At 43.6% G+C, this 18808-nt stretch overlaps 1 protein-coding gene across 1 annotated transcript in view; it reads right to left on the bottom strand.

The window, feature by feature from the left end:
• LOC124788468 (ATP-binding cassette sub-family G member 1) overlaps positions 1 to 18808 on the bottom strand; it is a 522704-nt gene that overhangs the window by 190495 nt on the left and 313401 nt on the right. Inside the window, exon 6 of the mRNA XM_047255738.1 lies at positions 6554 to 6792. Coding sequence (XP_047111694.1) covers positions 6554 to 6792 — 239 coding nt within the window. The remainder of the gene's footprint in view (positions 1 to 6553; positions 6793 to 18808) is intronic.

Genomic DNA, 18808 nt, shown 5'->3' with positions numbered 1-18808 from the left:
CGGTAGCATTGCATTTCTCAACAACATAGATCACAAACAAACAAGTTTTCCTGATTAATTATTTTTGGCGCGCTGAAGTCATAATATAATTTTTATCTGGTACAAACTGTTAGCACACGGACAGAAGCAGACAATTTTACAGAGTTACCTACTCAATTGCCACATAATAGTGATTTACTAAGTTTCATATTAAAAACAAAAGTTTTTCGCACAAATATGTCGATCAAAATATTGTAGGCCTTTTGCAAACTCATTATGGAGATCTGGAAAATCTACCTGAGGAAAGCAATATAGACGTCCTGGACAGTTTTAACCCCGGCCGGTGTGGCCGAGCGGTTCTAGGCGCTTCAGTCTGTAACCGCACAACCGCTGCCTCAGGCACCTAAGGAGGTTAGTTAGGTTTAAGCAGTTCTAAGTTCTAGGGACTGATGACCTCAGATGTTAAGTCCCATAGTGCTCAGAGCTATTTGAACCATTTGATAGTTTTAACGCAAAATGATCTGTAATTAAAACTGGAATTAATCAATAAGATTCATCTGCATAAGCACAGGAACGCTTCCAACTGAAACGGGAAACTGTCTCGAAAACAGCTCGAAAGAGGATGTAAGATTAACAGTGTCCTCAAAACCTTCTTAAAACTATCGTAATTCTTGCAAGGCCACAACGAATACTTCAAATCTCGCGCTTTCTCAAACACGAGAGAGCGTATAGAACTTGATTGTCTTTGTCAGAATTTGTCTCTTCTACAATGCGATTTTCTTTCTAAATGCATCTACATCGAATCACTACGAAGTTGCCTTGTTGCTGTCTTACTGTGGTCAGTGTGCAGACAAGGCCACTTAAAAATGCGGGATCTGCAATCCATTCCGGATGTTGTAGGTTCCATTCGTGCACTCTTTTTCCTTCATAAATTCAACAATAGTGAATTTTAAAACGAAAAATCGTTCTAGGCATGCCCCTTTACTTAACCAACGTACTTAGCAATTATATATATGAAGTTTCTATACTCTACGTTTATTTCCACTGAAAACTGTCGCAACTGACAATGGAATAATGGGTGCGCCTTCAGAAGTTTTACTATTCGTGCCAGCAATTTATTCAAGTACTCCACACCTTAAAATTCAGGACAAAGTGTTTCTAGGTGCACAGAACAATGAGGCACGTTTGTCGATCGTTAAAATTTTTTCTCTTTCATTGTCATCTAAAAGTTTAATTTCTTCCTGCATGGCACTGTAAAGTCGATTCATAGGGAAACAGCAGTACCTTTCGCTTATGCGAACTGAGAATTCTCTTCCCCCTATTCTATCGTTTTCATTCAGTTTAAAGAACTGTGGGGATAGATCGCTACACGCAAACAGAAGGGTAAACATTGCGACACCACGTAGTTGTCGGACTCACAGAGTTGTCCCGACCGCAAAATGCGGCACCGTAGTGCTGAATGAAATGTCGCGCTGTTTCGGGTACTTCCGAGACGAACCGAGCAAATCCGAGTGACAGGCCGGGTCTTGGCTCTCACGCTGTGCGCACACGCTGCACGCGTAAAGATGGGGGACACTGTGGCCGGCCATGGTCTAGACGGTAGTTATACACCTGCAGAAATATTCAATCTTCTGTTGGCAGCTTTTGAAACAGTTCTTGTAGGGAATACAAAAGAACATGTTATAGTTAATTTAGATACAAATTGAAGCGTCAAAGCCTCCCGCCGGAGGTTCGAGCCCCCCCTCGGGCATGGGTGTGTGTATGTTGTGGGACTGTGTACGTAGACGGGACGGCAAGAGAACGAATCGGACAACGAAGGAGCGGGGCAGCTGCTACGGCGTGTTGAGTTGTGAGGGCAGATCCACCGCTCATGGTGATTTGGTTTTCCTAGAGGTCGGAAGGATAAGCTCCTTTTGAATTGGAGTCACCGAGTTGCTTCGGTGGGTTGCGTACGGCTTAATTGAACATGCCAGTGTACTAAAAATCCTTTGGAATTGTTTTAGTTGTTTACTACCTTCCTCGGTGTCGTGACTATCTTGACGGCAGTTGAGGAAGTGTGGCTACGCCCAACCAACCGACGTGAAGTGTGGTTAAAGACGTAGCTAGGAGTGCAACGAGTAGTGAGTAAGTCCGGCTCTGGCGTTTCAAGACACGCCGAGATACGTCCTCTGTTCTACCTTGTAGTTCATTTGGTAGTTTGACGTGTAAATGTGCGCCGAGATAATTCTTGTCATCTTAACTTTAGGGCATGATTTTTAGCAAACTTCTTAATCGAAGTTTAAGGTCTGGCACTGGCCAAGTAATTCACGGGGGCTAATTTGTTTCTCTTCAGTTGTATTGATCACCTGTTCTCTGCATAAGATTGTGCAGTTTATGTCTCAGAAAACTGTCTGGCGTTGATGTGTGTTGTGTTACAGATAACTGGCAGCGGTCGACGCGAGCATGCTGGGAGCAGAGCACCACGGGGGCAGAGAGATATTTAAGGCCCTGTCCTCTCCTTTACATCTTGGGTTATGTTGTCACTGTTGCGTGATTCCATCATTCCGGTGGAGAATTATAGCATCCGAAGTTCAATTGCAGTGCTAAGTTGAGTACATTTCTATGTCATTTCTTGTCTCGTGGATCTCTCGTATTGATTTGAATCCTTGGTCTGCTCGCGTCTATCGCTAATTCACACGCAATATTGAAGCGACCTCATTTTAAGGGCATTGTCATCTGGTCATGCTCTAGTTTTAATCATTCTAAGAATATTGTTGATTAATCAACTAAGCCGGCCGGAGTGGCCGAGCGGTTCTAGGCGCTACAGTCCGGAACCGCGCGACAACTACGGTCGCAGGTTCGAATCCTGCCTCGGGCATGGATGTGTGTGATGTCCTTAGGTTAGTTAGGTTTAAGTAGTTCTAAGTTCTAGGGGACTGATGACCTCAGAAGTTAAGTCCCATAGTGCTCAGAGCCATTTGAATTTGATTAATCAACTAAGTAAATTTGAAGATTGGCTTGGTCAAAATTAAAGCACCTCCTTAATTGTTTTAGCCATTTGTATATAGTTTCATTTAGGAAAGTTGGCTAGCCAAACCTTAAAAGATCTCTGTTCTTGCCCTTAATCTGTTCCTCAGCGGGTTGGAAGTAATGAGAGTTCTAATGGGATTTGTATGGGCATTTGTACTATTTAAGTAAAGCTTTACCTGACTAGATTTACTTACTCATATTCAAACTTCAAGTTTTATAGGTCTTCTTCCGGTTAAAGAAATTTATTTGTTATTTGTCCAAGTGATCTGGCCTTGTAAGGCAGTGTCCTGTATTACTGTGATTGTGATTTTATATTGCTTTTGATTGTAATAAAATATGTAGCAACTACAACTGACTACTATCGTGATTTTGGTGTGTCACTACCGTTATACATCTCAATCAGGAACCCGGAAAAACATCAAATCTCCGACATCGCTGCGGCCTGAAAAAGACCCTGCAAGAATGGGATCAACGGTGACTGAAGAGAATCGTTCAACGTGACAGAAGTGTAACACTTCCGCAAATCGCTGCAGATTTCAGTGCTGGGCCATCAACAAATGTCAGCGTGCTACCCTTTCAATGAAACATCATCGATATGGGCTTTCGGAGCCAAAAGCCCACTCGTGTATCCTTGATTACTGCAAGACACAAAGCTTCACGCCTCACGCGGGCCCGTCGACGCCGAAATTCGACTGTTGGTGACTGGAAACATGTTGCCTGGTCGGATAAGTCTGGTTTCAAATTGTATCGAGCGGATGGACATGTACGGGTATAAAGACAACTCCGTGAACCCATATAGCCTACATGTCAGAAATGGACTGTTCAAGCTGGTGGAGGCTGTGTGATGGTGTGGGGCGTGTGGTGTTGGAGTGATATGGGACCTCTGGTATGTCTAGATACGACTCTGACAGATGGCACGTACGTGAAAATCCTGTCTGATCACCTGCATCCATTCATGTCCATTGCGCCTTTGGACGAACTTGGGCAGTTCCAGCATGACAATGCGACACCCCAAACGTCCAGAATTGTTACACAGTGGCTCCAGGAACACTCTTCTGCGTTTAAACACTTCTGCTGGTCACTAAACTTCCCAGACATGAACATTCTGAACATATCTGGGATGCCTTGCAACATGTTGTTGAGAAGAGACCTCTGCCCCTCGTAATCTTACGGATTTATGGACAGCCCTGGAGGATTCATGGTGTCAGTTTTCTCAAGCACTACTTCAGTCATTAGTCGAGTCCATGCCACGTCGTGTTTCTGCACTTCTGCGTGCTCGCGGGGCCCTGCAGATACACTACTGGCTATTAAAATTGCTACACCACGAAGATGACGTGCTACAGACGCGAAATTTAACCGACAGGAAGAAGATGCTGTGATATGCAAATGATTATCTTTTCAGAGCATTCACACAAGGTTGCGCCGGTGGCGACAACTACAACATGCTGACATGAGGAAAGTTTCCAATCGATTTCTCATACACAGACAGCAGTTGACCGGCGTTGCCTGGTGAAACGTTGTTGTGATGCCTCGTGTAAGGAGGAGAAATGCGTACCATCACGTTTCCGACTTTGATAAAGGTCTGATTGTAGCCTGCCGAGATTGCGGTTTATCGTATCGCACCATTGCTGCTCGCGTTGGTCGAGATCCAATGACTGTTAGCATAATATGGAATCGGTGGGTTCAGGAGGGTAATACGGAACGCCGTGCTGGATGCCAACGGCCTGGTATGACTAGCTGTCGAGATGACACACATCTTATCCGCATGGCTGTAACGGATCGTGCAGCCACGTCTCGATCCCTGAGTCAATAGATGGGGACGTTTGCAAGACAACAACCATCTGCACGAACAGTTCGACTACGTTTGCAGCAGCATGGACTATCAGCTGGGAGACCATGGCTGCGGTTACCCTTGACGCTGCATCACAGACAGGAGTGCCTGCGATGGTGTACTCAACGACGAACCTGGGTGCACGAATGCCAAACCGTCATTTTTTCGGATGGATCCAGGTTCTGTTTACAGCATCAGGATGGTCGCATCCGTGTTTGGCGTCATCGCGGTGAACGCACATTGGAAGCGGTATTCGTCATCGCCATACTGGCTTATCACCCGGCGTGATGGTATGGGGTGCCATTGGTTACACATCTAGGTCACATTTTGTTCGCATTGACGGCACTTTGAGCAATCGACGTTACATTTCAGATGTGTTACGACCCGTAGCTCTACCCTTCATTCGATCCCTGCGAAACCCTACATTTCGGCAGGATAATGCACGACCGCATGTTGCAGGTCCTGTACGGGCCTTTCTGGATGTAGAAAATGTTCGACTGCTGCCCTGGCCAGCATATTCTCCAGATCTCTCACCAATTGAAAACGTCTGGTCAATGGTGGCCTAGCAATTGGCTCGTCACAATATGCCAGTCACTGCTCTTGATGAACTGTTGTGCATGGGCAGCTGTACCTGTGCACGCCATCCAAGATCTGTTTGACTCAATGCGTACCAAGCCGTTATTACGGGCAGAGGTGGTTGTTCTGGGTACTGATTTCTCAGGATCTATGCACCCAAATTGCGTGAAAATGTAATCACATGTCAGTTCTAGTATAATATATTTGTCCAATGAATACCCGTTAATCATCAGCATTTCTTCTTGGTGTAGCAATTTTAATGGCCAGTAGTGTATTAGGCAGGTGTACCAGTTTCTTCGGCTCTTCAGTATATAATAATTAATATGGATTGAATTGGAAATATCCCAAATGATTACCAACGGCGATTTATCATTTCTTGTTGTATTACCAGTAGGATAGGATGTTACCTCTGTGTCCCTTGTGTCACATTTTCGTCTTGTTTACTCGTTTCAGTATAGTGTGATTGTATGATTTGTTTTACATCGGGCTCAGTTCTTTGTTAACATATGTAACTTCGTACCAGGGTTGTTGTTGTTGTGGTCTTCAGTCCTGAGACTGGTTTGAAGCAGCTCTCCATGCTACTCTATCCTGCGCAAGCTTCTTCATCTCCCAGTACTTACTGCAACCTACATCCTTCTGAATCTGCTTAGTGTATTCATCTCTTGGTCTCCCTCTTCGATTTTTGCCCTCCACTCTGCCCTCCAATACTAAATTGGTGATCCCTCGATGTCTCAGAACATGTCCTACCAACCGATCCCTTCTTCCAGTCAAGTTGTGCGACAAGCTCCTCTCTTTTCCCCAATTCTATTCAATACCTCCTCATTAGTTATGTGATCTACCCATCTAATCTTTAGCATTATTCTGTAGCACCGTACTAGGGTACGACATGAATAAATGTCTACTTAAATTGTCAAAACAAATTGTAATCTTTAATACAACGTTTCCGGTGTTGAGATGGCTGTACGGGTACAATCCGTAAAAAACGACTCACGATCCACCCTCCCAGCTTAATTTCCACCAGTATTTCATCTCCTCCCTTCCACTGGTTGCAGTTTATCCGTGAGGACTCAGCTTGAGCTACTGCGTTTAGTACCTTCGTTTGGAATACGCAGTTGAGGCAGCAGGCGCGCGCTATGTAGTGGATTGAAAAGTACTCACGGTAGTCGACGGGGTTGTAGTGTGTGGGGCAGTGCAGGCCGCTAGCGGCGAGGAAGGAGACGATGCCGCCGCTGGGCCCCTGGTAGACGCAGCGGCCGCGCGCCATGGCGTACACGTCGTCCAGTAGCGCCAGCAGCGACGCTGAGGGCGTGTGCAGCGTGCAGACGACGGCGCGGCCCTGCCGAGACACCTCGTGCAGCAGCCGCAGGCACAGCTTGGCCGACACCTCGTCCAGCCCGCTGCGGCAGACACGCGTTCGTGACAGCGGGGGGAAAATTAGGACTCAGCAGGCAGCCTGTCTACGTCGCAATACAAGTCGCACAGCACCGGTGATTAAAATTCTTGTGGGGTGTTATGCTAAGTCATTGTGTGAAATACTTTAACTTAAAACAAACGTTTCGAACTTATTATAACGGCTTCCTCAGGGAAAGATTATGTGGTATCGATAGCCACGATGCCACGGCGTAGGTGCAAGTACGTAAAGTTGGCACTACGACCGACACCGACGATAGCGCTCTCTAGCAGGCGCTGTGCTGATCTACGAGCTCCGCTGCAGATTCGTCCCATTCCATCAAGAGGATACAGCCGGGAAACATCGCTTCAACCTCAGCTTGCTACTGAGACTTTGTGCTACTGATGACGGGAATACGGTTTCGCACCTACGGCTCTTCAGTGTAAAGTTACGTATCTCATTGACTAATAATTGAATGTACTTTCACGTAAAAAGCTGTACGTCTCCGCGTCACCTGCTCCTAGTTACTTCCTTCATTTGGCAAACTTTTCAGTTTTCAGGAGCAGACCCACGCACCGCCTTCCAGGCGGGATACAAAAGATTAGTTTTGACGGAGGAAAGGTACTCTGTCTATTGCACTCGATCGGTGCCAATTTTTGAAACTTTATTGGCCCCAGAATATAATAGGCTGGTCATGACGGAAGCGGGAGGATAGGAAAGAAACTATTAGTGGGCTAGCCGGGTTGTCAGTGACCGGCGACCGTTGTAATATTGTCGAAACGTTGGTTTTAGTTTATAATTAATATACAGGGTGTTACAAAAAGGTACGGCCCAACTTTCAGGAAAAATTCCTCACACACAAATAAAGAAAAGATGTTATGTGGACATGTGTCCGGAAACGCTTAATTTCCATGTTAGAGCTCATTTTAGTTTCGTCAGTATGTACTGTACTTCCTCGATTCACCGCCAGTTGGCCCAATTGAAGGAAGGTGGTTTTGCAGTCAGTGCAATGTTTACAAATGCGGAGTTGGCAGATGTCTATTTGATGTATGGATTAGCACGGGGCAATAGCCGTGGCGCGTTACGTTTGTATCGAGACAGTTTTCCAGAACGAAGGCGTCCCGACAGGAAGACGTTCGAAGCAATTGATCGGCGTCTTAGGGAGCACGGAACATTCCAGCCTATGACTCGCGAATGGGGAAGACCAAGAACGACGAGGACACCTGTAATGGACGAGGAAATTCTTCGTGCAGTTGACGATAACCCTAATGTCAGCGTCAGAGAAGTTGCTGCTGTACAAGGTAACGTTGACCACGTCACTGTATGGAGAGTGCTACGGGAGAACCAGTTGTTTCCGTACCATGTACAGCGTGTGCAGGCACTATCAGCAGCTGATTGGCCTATACGGGCACACTTCTGCGAATGGTTCATCCAACAATGTATCAATCCTCATTTCAGTGCAAATGTTCTCTTTACGGATGAGGCTTCATTCCAACGTGATCAAATTGTAAATTTTCACAATCAACATGTGTGGGCTGACGAGAATCCGCACGCAATTGTGCAATCACGTCATCAACACAGATCTTCTGTTAACGTTTGGGTAGGCATTGTTGGTGATGTCTTGATTGGGCCCCATGTTCTTCCACCTACGCTCAATGGAGCACGTTATCATGATTTCATACGGGATACTCTACTAGAACATGTGCCTTTACAAGTACGACACGACATGTGGTTCATGCGCGATGGAGCTCCTGCACATTTCAGTCGAAGTGTTCGTACGCTTCTCAACAACAGATTCGGTGACCGATGGATTGGTAGAGGCGGACCAATTCCATAGCCTCCACGCTCTCCTGACCTCAACCCTCTTGACTTTCATTTATGGGGGCATTTGAAAGCTCTTGTCTACGCAAACCCGGTACCAAATGTAGAGACTCTTCGTGTTCGTATTGTGGACGGCTGTGATACAATACGCCATTCTCCAGGGCTGCATCTTCGCATCAGGGATTCCATGCGACTGAGGGTGGATGCATGTATCCTCGCTAACGGAGGACATTATGAACATTTCCTGTAACAAAGTGTTTGAAGTCACGCTGGTACGTTCTGTTGCTGTGTGTTTCCATTCCATGATTAATGTGATTTGAAGAGAAGTAATAAAATGAGCTCTAACATGGGAAGTAAGCGTTTGTAAGCGTGTGTAAGGAGTGTTTCCTGAAAGTTTGGCCGTACCTTTTTGTAACACCCTATACATTATGTTTCGTTCTAACGACAAGCACCGGCACGAAGAACGCAGGAGCAGAGAAGGCGGTGAGATGACGTCGGCCAATGATGTGCTGATTGGGGCCACGCCACGACAGGAGCGACACCTGCAAGAAGTGAATATAAGCGCCGCTCCTGCCAGCCTCGGCCGACGGTACCAGCCCGCGATTCACAGACCAGCACAGTACCAGGAGAGCACTACGATAGCAGTGACGTGTGATTCATATCAACTGCTTGCGTGGACCTTTTATACGACAAAGGACTTTGATTGTTTGCATGTCGCCGATCGCTTTCGACACCGTTGTAAATTCAAAGTTAAGTATTGTCAATATTCTTATTTGTAATAAAAACTGTTAATGTGATTTTGCTTGAATTGTTGTATAGCATTCCGAGAACGCAGCATCCTTTACGCACCCTATACGAGGCGAGTGGGCAAGACCTCACATATAATATATATATTTTATACAATGACGCGGAACAACGCCCAGGAGAATTGTAACCATCATGACACAGGCTGCAGAAGTCTGCGCTATTATGTCTTTTAAATACTGTCTACAAAGTTATCATGAAGCGATAAAGTTTTTGCCGTACAAAAGTAACTTCCAGGGATTAAAAAAAAAATTTTGTATCGTCCGGACAAGAAGAAGTTTTGGGAAATAATGGCGGAAAGGGGCAATCCAAGACACTCGAGCCAAGTCATGCAGTCACATTATACAAATACCTGTAACATCATAGAAACTGCAAGTGGCGCTCTTTAGAGACGCATTGTCGTCTCCTGAAACAGGACAGAGACACGACAGGGGGTTGCAGGTCAGTCTGCAGTTTCCTAGCGGTTAGTAGCAAAGGCCCCGGGAGTAGACAACATTCCATTAGAACTACTGACAGCCTTGGGAGAGCCAGGCCTAACAAAACTCTACCATCTGGTGAGCAAGATGTATGAGGCAGGCGAAATACCCTCAGACTTCAAGAAGAATATAATAATTCCAACCCCAAAGAAAGCAGGTGTTGACAGATGTGAAAATTACCGAACTGTCAGTTTAATAAGCCACGGCTGCCAAATATTAACGTGAATTCTTTAAAGACGAATGGAAAAACTGGTAGAAGCCGACCTCAGGGAAGATCAGTTTGGATTCCGCAGAAATATCGGAACACGTGAGGCAATACTGACCCTACGACTTATCGTAGAAGCTAGATTAAGGAAAGGCAAACCAAAGTTTCTAGCATTTGTAGACTTAGAGAAAGCTTTTGACAACGTTGACTGGAATACTCTCTTTCAAATACTGAAGGTGGCAGGGGTAAAATACAGGGAGCGAAAGGCTATTTACAATTTGTACTGAAACCAGATGGCAGTTATAAGAGTCGAGGGGCATGAAAGGGAAGCAGTGGTTGGGAAGGGAGTGACACAGGGTTGTAGCCTATCCCCGATGTTATTCAATCTGTTTATTGAGCAAGCAGTACAGGAAGCAAAAGAAAAATTCGGAGTAGGAATTCAGATCCATAGAGAAGAAATAAAAACTTTGAGGTTGGCCGATGACATTGTAATTCTGTCAGAGACAGCAAAGGAACATGGAAGAGTAGCTCAACGGAATGGACAGTGTCTTGAAAGGAGGATATAAGATGAACATCAACAAAAGTAAAACGAATATTATGGAATGTAGTCGAATTAAATCTGCTGATGCTGCGGGAATTAGATTAGGAAATGAGACACTTAAAGTATGAAAGGAGTTTTGCTGTTTGGGGAGCAAAATAACTGATGATGGTCGAAGTAGAGAGGATATAAAATGTAGACTGGCAATGGCAAGGAAAGCGTTTCTTAAGAAAAGATATTTGTTAACGTCGAGTATAGATTTAAGTGTCAGGAAGTCGCTTCTTAAAGTATTTGTATGGAGTGTAGCCATGTATGGAAGTGAAACGTGGACGATAAATAGTTTTGACAAGAAGAGAATAGAGGCTTTGGAAATGTGGTTCTGCAGAAGAATGTTGAAGATTAGATGGGTAAATGACATAATTAATGAGGAGGTACTAAACAGAATTGGAGAGATGAGAAATTTGTGGCACAACTTGACTAGGGGAAGGGCATATTCTGAGGCATCAAGGGATCACCAGTTTAGTATTGGAGGGCAGCGTGGAGAGTAAAAATCGTAGAGGGACACCAAGAGATGAATACACTAAACAGATTCAGAAGGATGTAGGTTGCAGTAGGTACTGGGAGATGAAGAATCTTACATAGGATAGAGTAGCATGGAGAGTTGCATAAAACCAGTCTCTGGACTGAAGACCAGAACAACAACAACAACAACAACAACAGGAGGAAATTCAGAAAGACCAACTTCTAAGCAGGTTGATTGTACGGATCAGTGCTTAAAATTGTCACAGGACACCTACGACAAGTGCCGATTTTGGGACTCGATAGGATACGCGCAGCAAGAGACTTAGGGATACTCAAGGGCTGATTAACACTGTTTATTTACAATTAAACTAACAACTACACCGAAGGCTGAATCAAGACATAAGAATATGCAAGGAATGCAACTGGTGGCGCAACAGAAGTCAGTGTATGTGTCCGTGGGATGAGAACAGAAATAGCAACCGCTAGCAGCATTATGAAGTACGAACTTTTAGAGCAGTACTGAAAGTGAGAAAGAAAGATCTGTCGGAGGTTCTTCGAAGCTGGAGACGCGCGACTCGGAGATGGCGCCCCAACGACCTGACTGAGAATTCTCTCTGAATAAATGGTTTTTAAAGGATTGTGACGGCGCACTGTTTCTTCCTTCCTTCCTACTTCAGCCAATCTGACAAGTGACTGCACCTCCAGGGCGCAACTGGCCAACCACGTTCAGATTCTTCCCATTCTCCTGCTCAGTAGGTATGGATGTTTCTGGTCTTTTAACTAGCAGTCTCCAGGTTTGGTAGCAACAGCGTTCGGCTAAAAGCTACACGTCACTGCCCTTTCTATTATGTCTAGCAACAACAGTGTCTTACGTCACTGTCCCCCGTCCAGAAGCTTCTCCTGAGTGGGGACCGCTGTTGTAGCAGTCTGTGTAAACCTTCTGACGTTGAGGGAATCAGCGGCATATATCAAGCTTCCTGCCTCTTCTAAAACGTTCCCTTCTGTGACCATACTCTAATGTGACGCCTTATATCAGCTCTAGGCCGTATGTGAGTTATTAATTACTTCTCCGAAGTGAAACTTCCCCCTTGGTACAGCTGCCCAGAGCGTCTGTAATTCGCGGGTCTCTAGCGTCACTGTGCATTTCCGGCAACCTAAACACATTTGCCTGCTCTCTGCATTGCGTCTCTGATTTCCTGCCTTGGAGTGCCCTCGCTGGCTTCCAACAGCCTTACACTTAAAATGTCCAAGCAACACATCGTCAGTATAGGACAGCACATAAACCACGGTATTAGACATGGACGCAAAATTTCTCCGTTGCTATTTTCCGTCCGCTTAGACGATCTGATAAGAATCTGAGAAGATTATTGTTAAGTGATGACGTTTTTCTTGCTCAGCATCAACCGTTAATATGCTTCTTTTATTGTTTTCCAATTTCCCGAACAGGGGTTCGATGCAATGAGCGTTTACATTCAGTGGACTAAATAAACAGTTTGAGGGAAGGCTTTTCCAATGTCATTTCCTCACATAATTTACATCATTGGCGTCTTATGTGAGTAATGAATCCTTGAACAGAACTCACTGACGTGTGACTGTGTCATCTGCTGCGAATGTCATCATTGGAAAGGAAGGAAAGAAAATTAAGATTTAATGTCCCGCCGATAACTAGGCCTTTAGAGGCTGAGCACAGTTCCGATTTGGGTTGAATGGGGAAAAAATCAGCCACGTATAATTTCTTCAAAGGAATCACTGTGACGTCATCGGACGCTTTTATCGAGGAATTTTGTTAATTCACGACCCTCCAGGATTTTATGCTCTTCTTTCACAGATGAGACTTCAAGGAGTTCGTAAGTGTGGTAAGTGCATTCCATTCCAAACCTTTCTTTAACGACAAATCCTTTCCACTTTTTGCGTGTGTGATCAGTGTTCGGACTGGTTAGATGCGGTCTGCCACGAATTCCTCTCCTGTGTCAACCTCTTCATCTCAGGGTAGCACTTCTCCACAATCCCTCTATTATTGATGTATATAATCCTATCTTCGCCTTCCGTTACAATATTTATCCTCTGCAGCACCCAGTAGTATCATGGAAGTTATTCGCTGATATCTAAACACGTGCCCCTGTCATCCTGTCCGTTCTTCTCCCATTTTGCTCTCCTTCCGGATTCTGCTGAAAACCTTTACATTTCATATCTTGCCAGTCCACCAAATTTTCAACATCTCTCTGTAACGCCACATCTCAAACGTTTCAACTCTTCTGTTCCGCTTTTCTTGTAAATTTCTTCTGCGTATTAAGACCGGTGAGTGTCATAATTTTTAACATTTTTATGCAGTGACAGCAACTGATATTGTTTATATAAGAATATACAGCCTACAGTTGTAGGTTAACTTTATCGTTTACCTAGGTTTCAACGTTAGTAATAACGTCTTCTTCAGAACCTGCAACAAGTTTATATTATAATGAGCTAGTATATGTTAAATCGGTGTCCGGAGGTAAAATAGTCCCCCATTCGGATCTCCTGGGGGGCAACTTGAAAGGAGGCAAAAAATCAAAACGAGAATTGGTACCTGGAATGTCAGAACTCTGCTACAAGCAGGAAAACTAGAAAACCTTAAAAGAGAGATGGAAAAGAATCATATGGACCTTGTAGGAGTTGCTGAGGTAAGATGGAATGGACATGGAGAGTTGTAGTCAGATGAATATGCATTATACTACTCATGAGGAGAAGTAACAGGAATTAATGGAGTAGGAATGATTATGACAAAGGAATTGGCTAAATGTGTGGAATATGTAGACTATGCAAATGACCGGGTTATTGGTGTAAGGCTGAAAGGAGCACAAAAAGATTTACTGATTGTCCAGGTGTATATGCCAACTTCAGAACATGATGACCAAATTGTAGAGGAAACGTACAATGTAATAGAGAGAATAATGGACGAAAATAAAAAAAATGCTGCAAAATAGTAATGGGAGACTGGAACGCCATTGTGGGAGAAGGGAAAGAGGGAAACATAGTAGGCAGTCATGGTCTTGGAAAGAGAAATGACAGAGGTGAATGGTTAATTGACTTCTGCAGGGAAAGGCAGCTGATAGCGACAAACACATGGTTCAAGAACCATAAGAGGAGGCTCTACACTTGGAAATCACCAGGGGATAAATACAGAAACCAAATCGATTTTATACTGGTAGAAGAAAGATACAGGAATGAAATCAAGAAGGTGCACACATTACCAGGTTCAGATATTAATAGTGACCACAACTTACTTATGGCAGAAATAGAAATAAGAATGAAAAAACTGAAAAAGGCGACAATGGTGAAGAAGTGGGATTAGGAAAAGATAAGGTCCAACAAAGAACAGATTACAGAAATGCTGTCTCGGGACTTTCTAAACACATTACGAGACAAAGAAGCACCTGATAATGCCAACGAGTACTGGAATATGCTGAAAGAAGGAATCATTAAAGCAGGACAGCAAAATGTAGGATATGTAAAAGGGAAAAGGTAAAAAAAACCAAGGGTCACACAAGAAGTGATTTCCAAGATGGAGGAGAGAAGAAAATTGAAAAACAAGAACACTGAAGATGCAAGAAAGATATACCGAAGGTTAAATAACGAACTGCGAAGAGAAACAGAGCAGGCTAGGAAAAAATGGCTAAAAGAGGAATGTGATGAAACTGAAGAACTGGACAGGAAGGGAAGATACGACTTACTATACAACAGAGTAAAGACTATGACATGGGAACAAAACAGAGCAGGAAGTGCTACTATGGAAATTTTGCGTAAAGACGAAGAGGTAGTGTACAAAGATCGTGACGATGTCCTCCAGAGATGGGGAGAATATATAAAAGAGCTATATGACACAAATAGCAAACCAGAAACTCTGTAACTTGAATCACACAACAGTGTAAGTGATGAAGAGAAAGGACCGACCATCATAATGGAAGAAGTAAAGTCTGCCATTGCTGCAATAAAAAACGGCAAAGCAGTAGGTACAGATACAATACCGGGAGAAATACTAAAATGCTTGAACCAGAATGGAATAAGAGAAATATTGAGGTTATGTAATAAAATATATGACAGTGGTGAATGGCCTGAGGACTTTTTGACAACAGTAATGGTTCCTCTAGGCGCTCAGTCTGGAGCCGCGCGACTGCTACGGTTGCAGGTTCGAATCCTGCCTCGGGCATGGATGTGTGTGATGTCCTTAGGTTAGTTAGGTTTACGTGGTTCTAAGTTCTAGGGGACTGATGACCATAGATGTTAAGTCCCATAGTGCTCAGAGCCATTTGAACCGTTTTGAGTAATGGTTCCATTACCGAAAAAACAAGGAACCAAGAAATGCAGCAAGCACAGGACAATCAACCTCATTTCACATGCAGCCAAAGTGATGTTAAGAATAATTAATAAAAGACTTGAAAAAGTAATAGAGGAGAATCTCGGCGAGGAGCAGTTTGGCTTTAGACGGAATACGGGCACCAGATATGCAATAGGGCTCCTACGAATCTTGGGAGAAAGGTTTATTGAAAAAGGAAGAGAACTATATATGTGCTTCATCGATTTAGAAAAGGCATTTGACAATGTGGTTTGGGACAAGCTGGCGACTATTATGAGGGAAAAGAGAGTGGACTGGAAAACCAGAAGACTTATAAACTCATTATACCTTAATCAAAAAGTTTCAGTTAAAGTGAGAGGCGAAAGTACAAACTGGATCAGACTGGGGAAAGGAGTAAGACAAGGATGCTATTTATCACCTACTCTTTTCTTCCTGTACTTGGAAAATATGATTGACCAGTGCTCATTAGATGACAAAGGAGTAGAAATTGGAGGAAGAAGAGTAGGGTGCTTGAGATTTGCTGATGACATGGTCCTTCTAGCCACAGGGGAAAAAGAATTACAGGAAATACACGAACAAAAGTATTGGCAATAGGAGGAAATAAGGAAATAAAAATTGTGCTGAATGGAGAAACACTAGAACAGGTGCAAAATTTTAAGTATCTTGGAAGCAGGATAGACACCGACTGGAAGTGCACCACAGAAATTAAAAGGATAGCAATGGCAAAAGAGGCGTTTTATAAGAAAAGGAGAATCTTCTGCAGCGGTCTGGACAGAGAACTCAGAAAGAGACTCATAAAATGTCTTGTATGGAGTGTTCTTCTATATGGCGCTGAAACATGGACTATGAGGAAAAAAGACAGAGAAAGGCTGGAGGCTTTTGAGATCTGGGCATGGCGGAAGATGGAAAGAATAAGTTGGATGGACAGAGTAAAAAATGAAGAGGTACTGAGAAGAGTGGGAGAGAAAAGACAGTTACTAGATGTAATAAAGAGAAGAAAAAGAAATTGGATTGGGCATATATTAAGAAAGAATGACGGACTGATAAAAACAGTTTTAGAAGGATATGTAGAAGGGAAAAGGAAGCGAGGAAGGAAGAGATTCCAGTTACTGGATGACATGATGGACGGTACAACATACAGCAGCCTTAAGAAGGAAGCAATGAATCACAGAAAATGGAGAGACAAAGGACCTGCTAATATAGCAGATAACTGATGATGATGAGTATATTATATTAGATGTGGTCATCCTACGGGATGCAACGTGTAGTACTTACATAAAATATTATTTAAATGTTTGCCTAAAACAGGCCATGTCCCAAGTCAACTTTATAAAACTTGATGCATAACCATTTTATAAAGTTGACTTAGGACATGGCCTGTTTTAGGCAAACATTTAAATAATATTTTATGTAAGTACTACACGTTGCATCCTGTAGGATTACCATATCTAATATAATATACTAGCGCATTATAATATAAACTTGTTGCAGGTTCTGAAGAAGACGTTATTACTAACGTTGAAACCTAGGTAAACGATAAAGTTAACCTGCAACTGTAGGCTGAATATTCTTATATAACCGGTGAGTGTTATTTTACTTGCAAGAATGCGCAATATCTTAACTTCATCTGCTTCGTGGTCTCCAATATTGATTTCAAGTTCACTGCTATTCTCATTTCAGCTATGTCTCATTACTTACATCTTTCTTTGGCTTACTCTCAATCCATAACGTCTGCTCATTATAGCATTCCATACAGCAGCCCTGCAGTTATTCCTGATTTTCATTGAGGGTGACAGTGTCCTCAGCGAATCTTATCACTGACATCCTTAGCAATATCAGGACGTAACCAATCCTCAAACAGGCAGTCAGCTACAAAGGCGAAAAGATGCTACATGGGTCCTGATTTGAATAGCAGGAAGACGTTGTTAACTGTCTCTATTCGGCACCTTACTCTTCATGATATGAGCAACGGCTTAGTCCTAAATGAAATGATGATGCTGGATCTGGTTTATTCTCTTTCCAAATTCACAGTTTTTGCCTTTTGTAGGCGATCCAAGAGTCATTACTCTCTGGTTTAATGCATTAACTGCTAATTAATGTGTAGGTCCTGTCGGGAAGTAAATTCATTAGTAGGATTCGGTACTGTTTTCTTGTTTAAATGATGCATATAACATGATTAGTATCTTAACACGCTAGGTAAAGGAGGTGATGGGGAGCAGAGATACGTTATATCTTCGCATGAATGACATCAGCTATTTAGTAAAGAGAACGCAAATGACCTCGCAGTCGCTGCTAGGCCGTTGATCTTGAAACACGTTCCTGCCTCCGTTTCCCCGCTGGGAAAATAACCTCATTACCTTGGCCTTTCAAGGGGGAACCTGTTCCTTGTAATGACGCAAACGCGCTACAGTAGTGCGAATGCTCTGGTGTACCGAGAAATAACCGCTTGCTGTTGTATCAGACCTATAGTTGTGATCTACAAATAAAACTACGCTTCGGAGGTTTTGGTACACTACATAAATGACGTAGGAAATGGCAGGAATTCTACATCGAAATCTGCATCTACATCTATACTCTGCAAACCACCGTGAGGTGCATGGCAGAAGGTACGTGTCACTGTACCAGTTATTAGAGTTTCTTCTGGTTATGTTGGTAGAAGTGGCAGAACATAACACAGCTAAGTAACAACCGAAAATGTTATTCGTTAATCTGATATCTCATCTAATGCTGCATATACAAGGAATGTTCTCCGCTACTATATCTTGTAATACAAGAAGTGATTGTACATCGCTATACGAGATAAGGAGCTGCTGAAAGAAGAAATACTTCTTACTCATTTGCAGAAAGTCGAAAATTGGTGAAGTCTATTAGATTTCTGCACAAGCGGAAATGCAGTGGTAGCGAAGTCAATCAAGCTATGTCGGCACTGTCCAAGACGACAATTTAATTATGGATGCAGCAGTTCAGAATTTCAAGAAAACAAGAAATAAACATGCACACAGGCGCACACACACTCACAACATACACACACACACACACACACACACACACACACACGCGCACGCAAATGGTTCAAATGGCTCTAAGCACTATGGGACTTAATATCTGAGGTCACCAGTCCCCTAGACTTAGAACTTCTTAAACCTAACTAACCTAAGGACATCACACACATACATGCCCGAGGCAGGATTCGAACCTGTGATCGTAGCAGCCGCGTGGTTGCGGACTGAAGCGCCTAGAACCGCTCGGTCACATCGGCCGCCTCCTCCTCCCCCCCCCCCCCCCCTTACAAACACACACAAAATATATATGTATGTGTGTGTG

Source organism: Schistocerca piceifrons, chromosome 3 (assembly GCF_021461385.2).
Source record: "Schistocerca piceifrons isolate TAMUIC-IGC-003096 chromosome 3, iqSchPice1.1, whole genome shotgun sequence".
In the NCBI taxonomy this organism is placed as follows: Eukaryota; Metazoa; Arthropoda; class Insecta; order Orthoptera; family Acrididae; genus Schistocerca; species Schistocerca piceifrons.
This window is presented reverse-complemented; position numbering and strand designations above follow the sequence as displayed.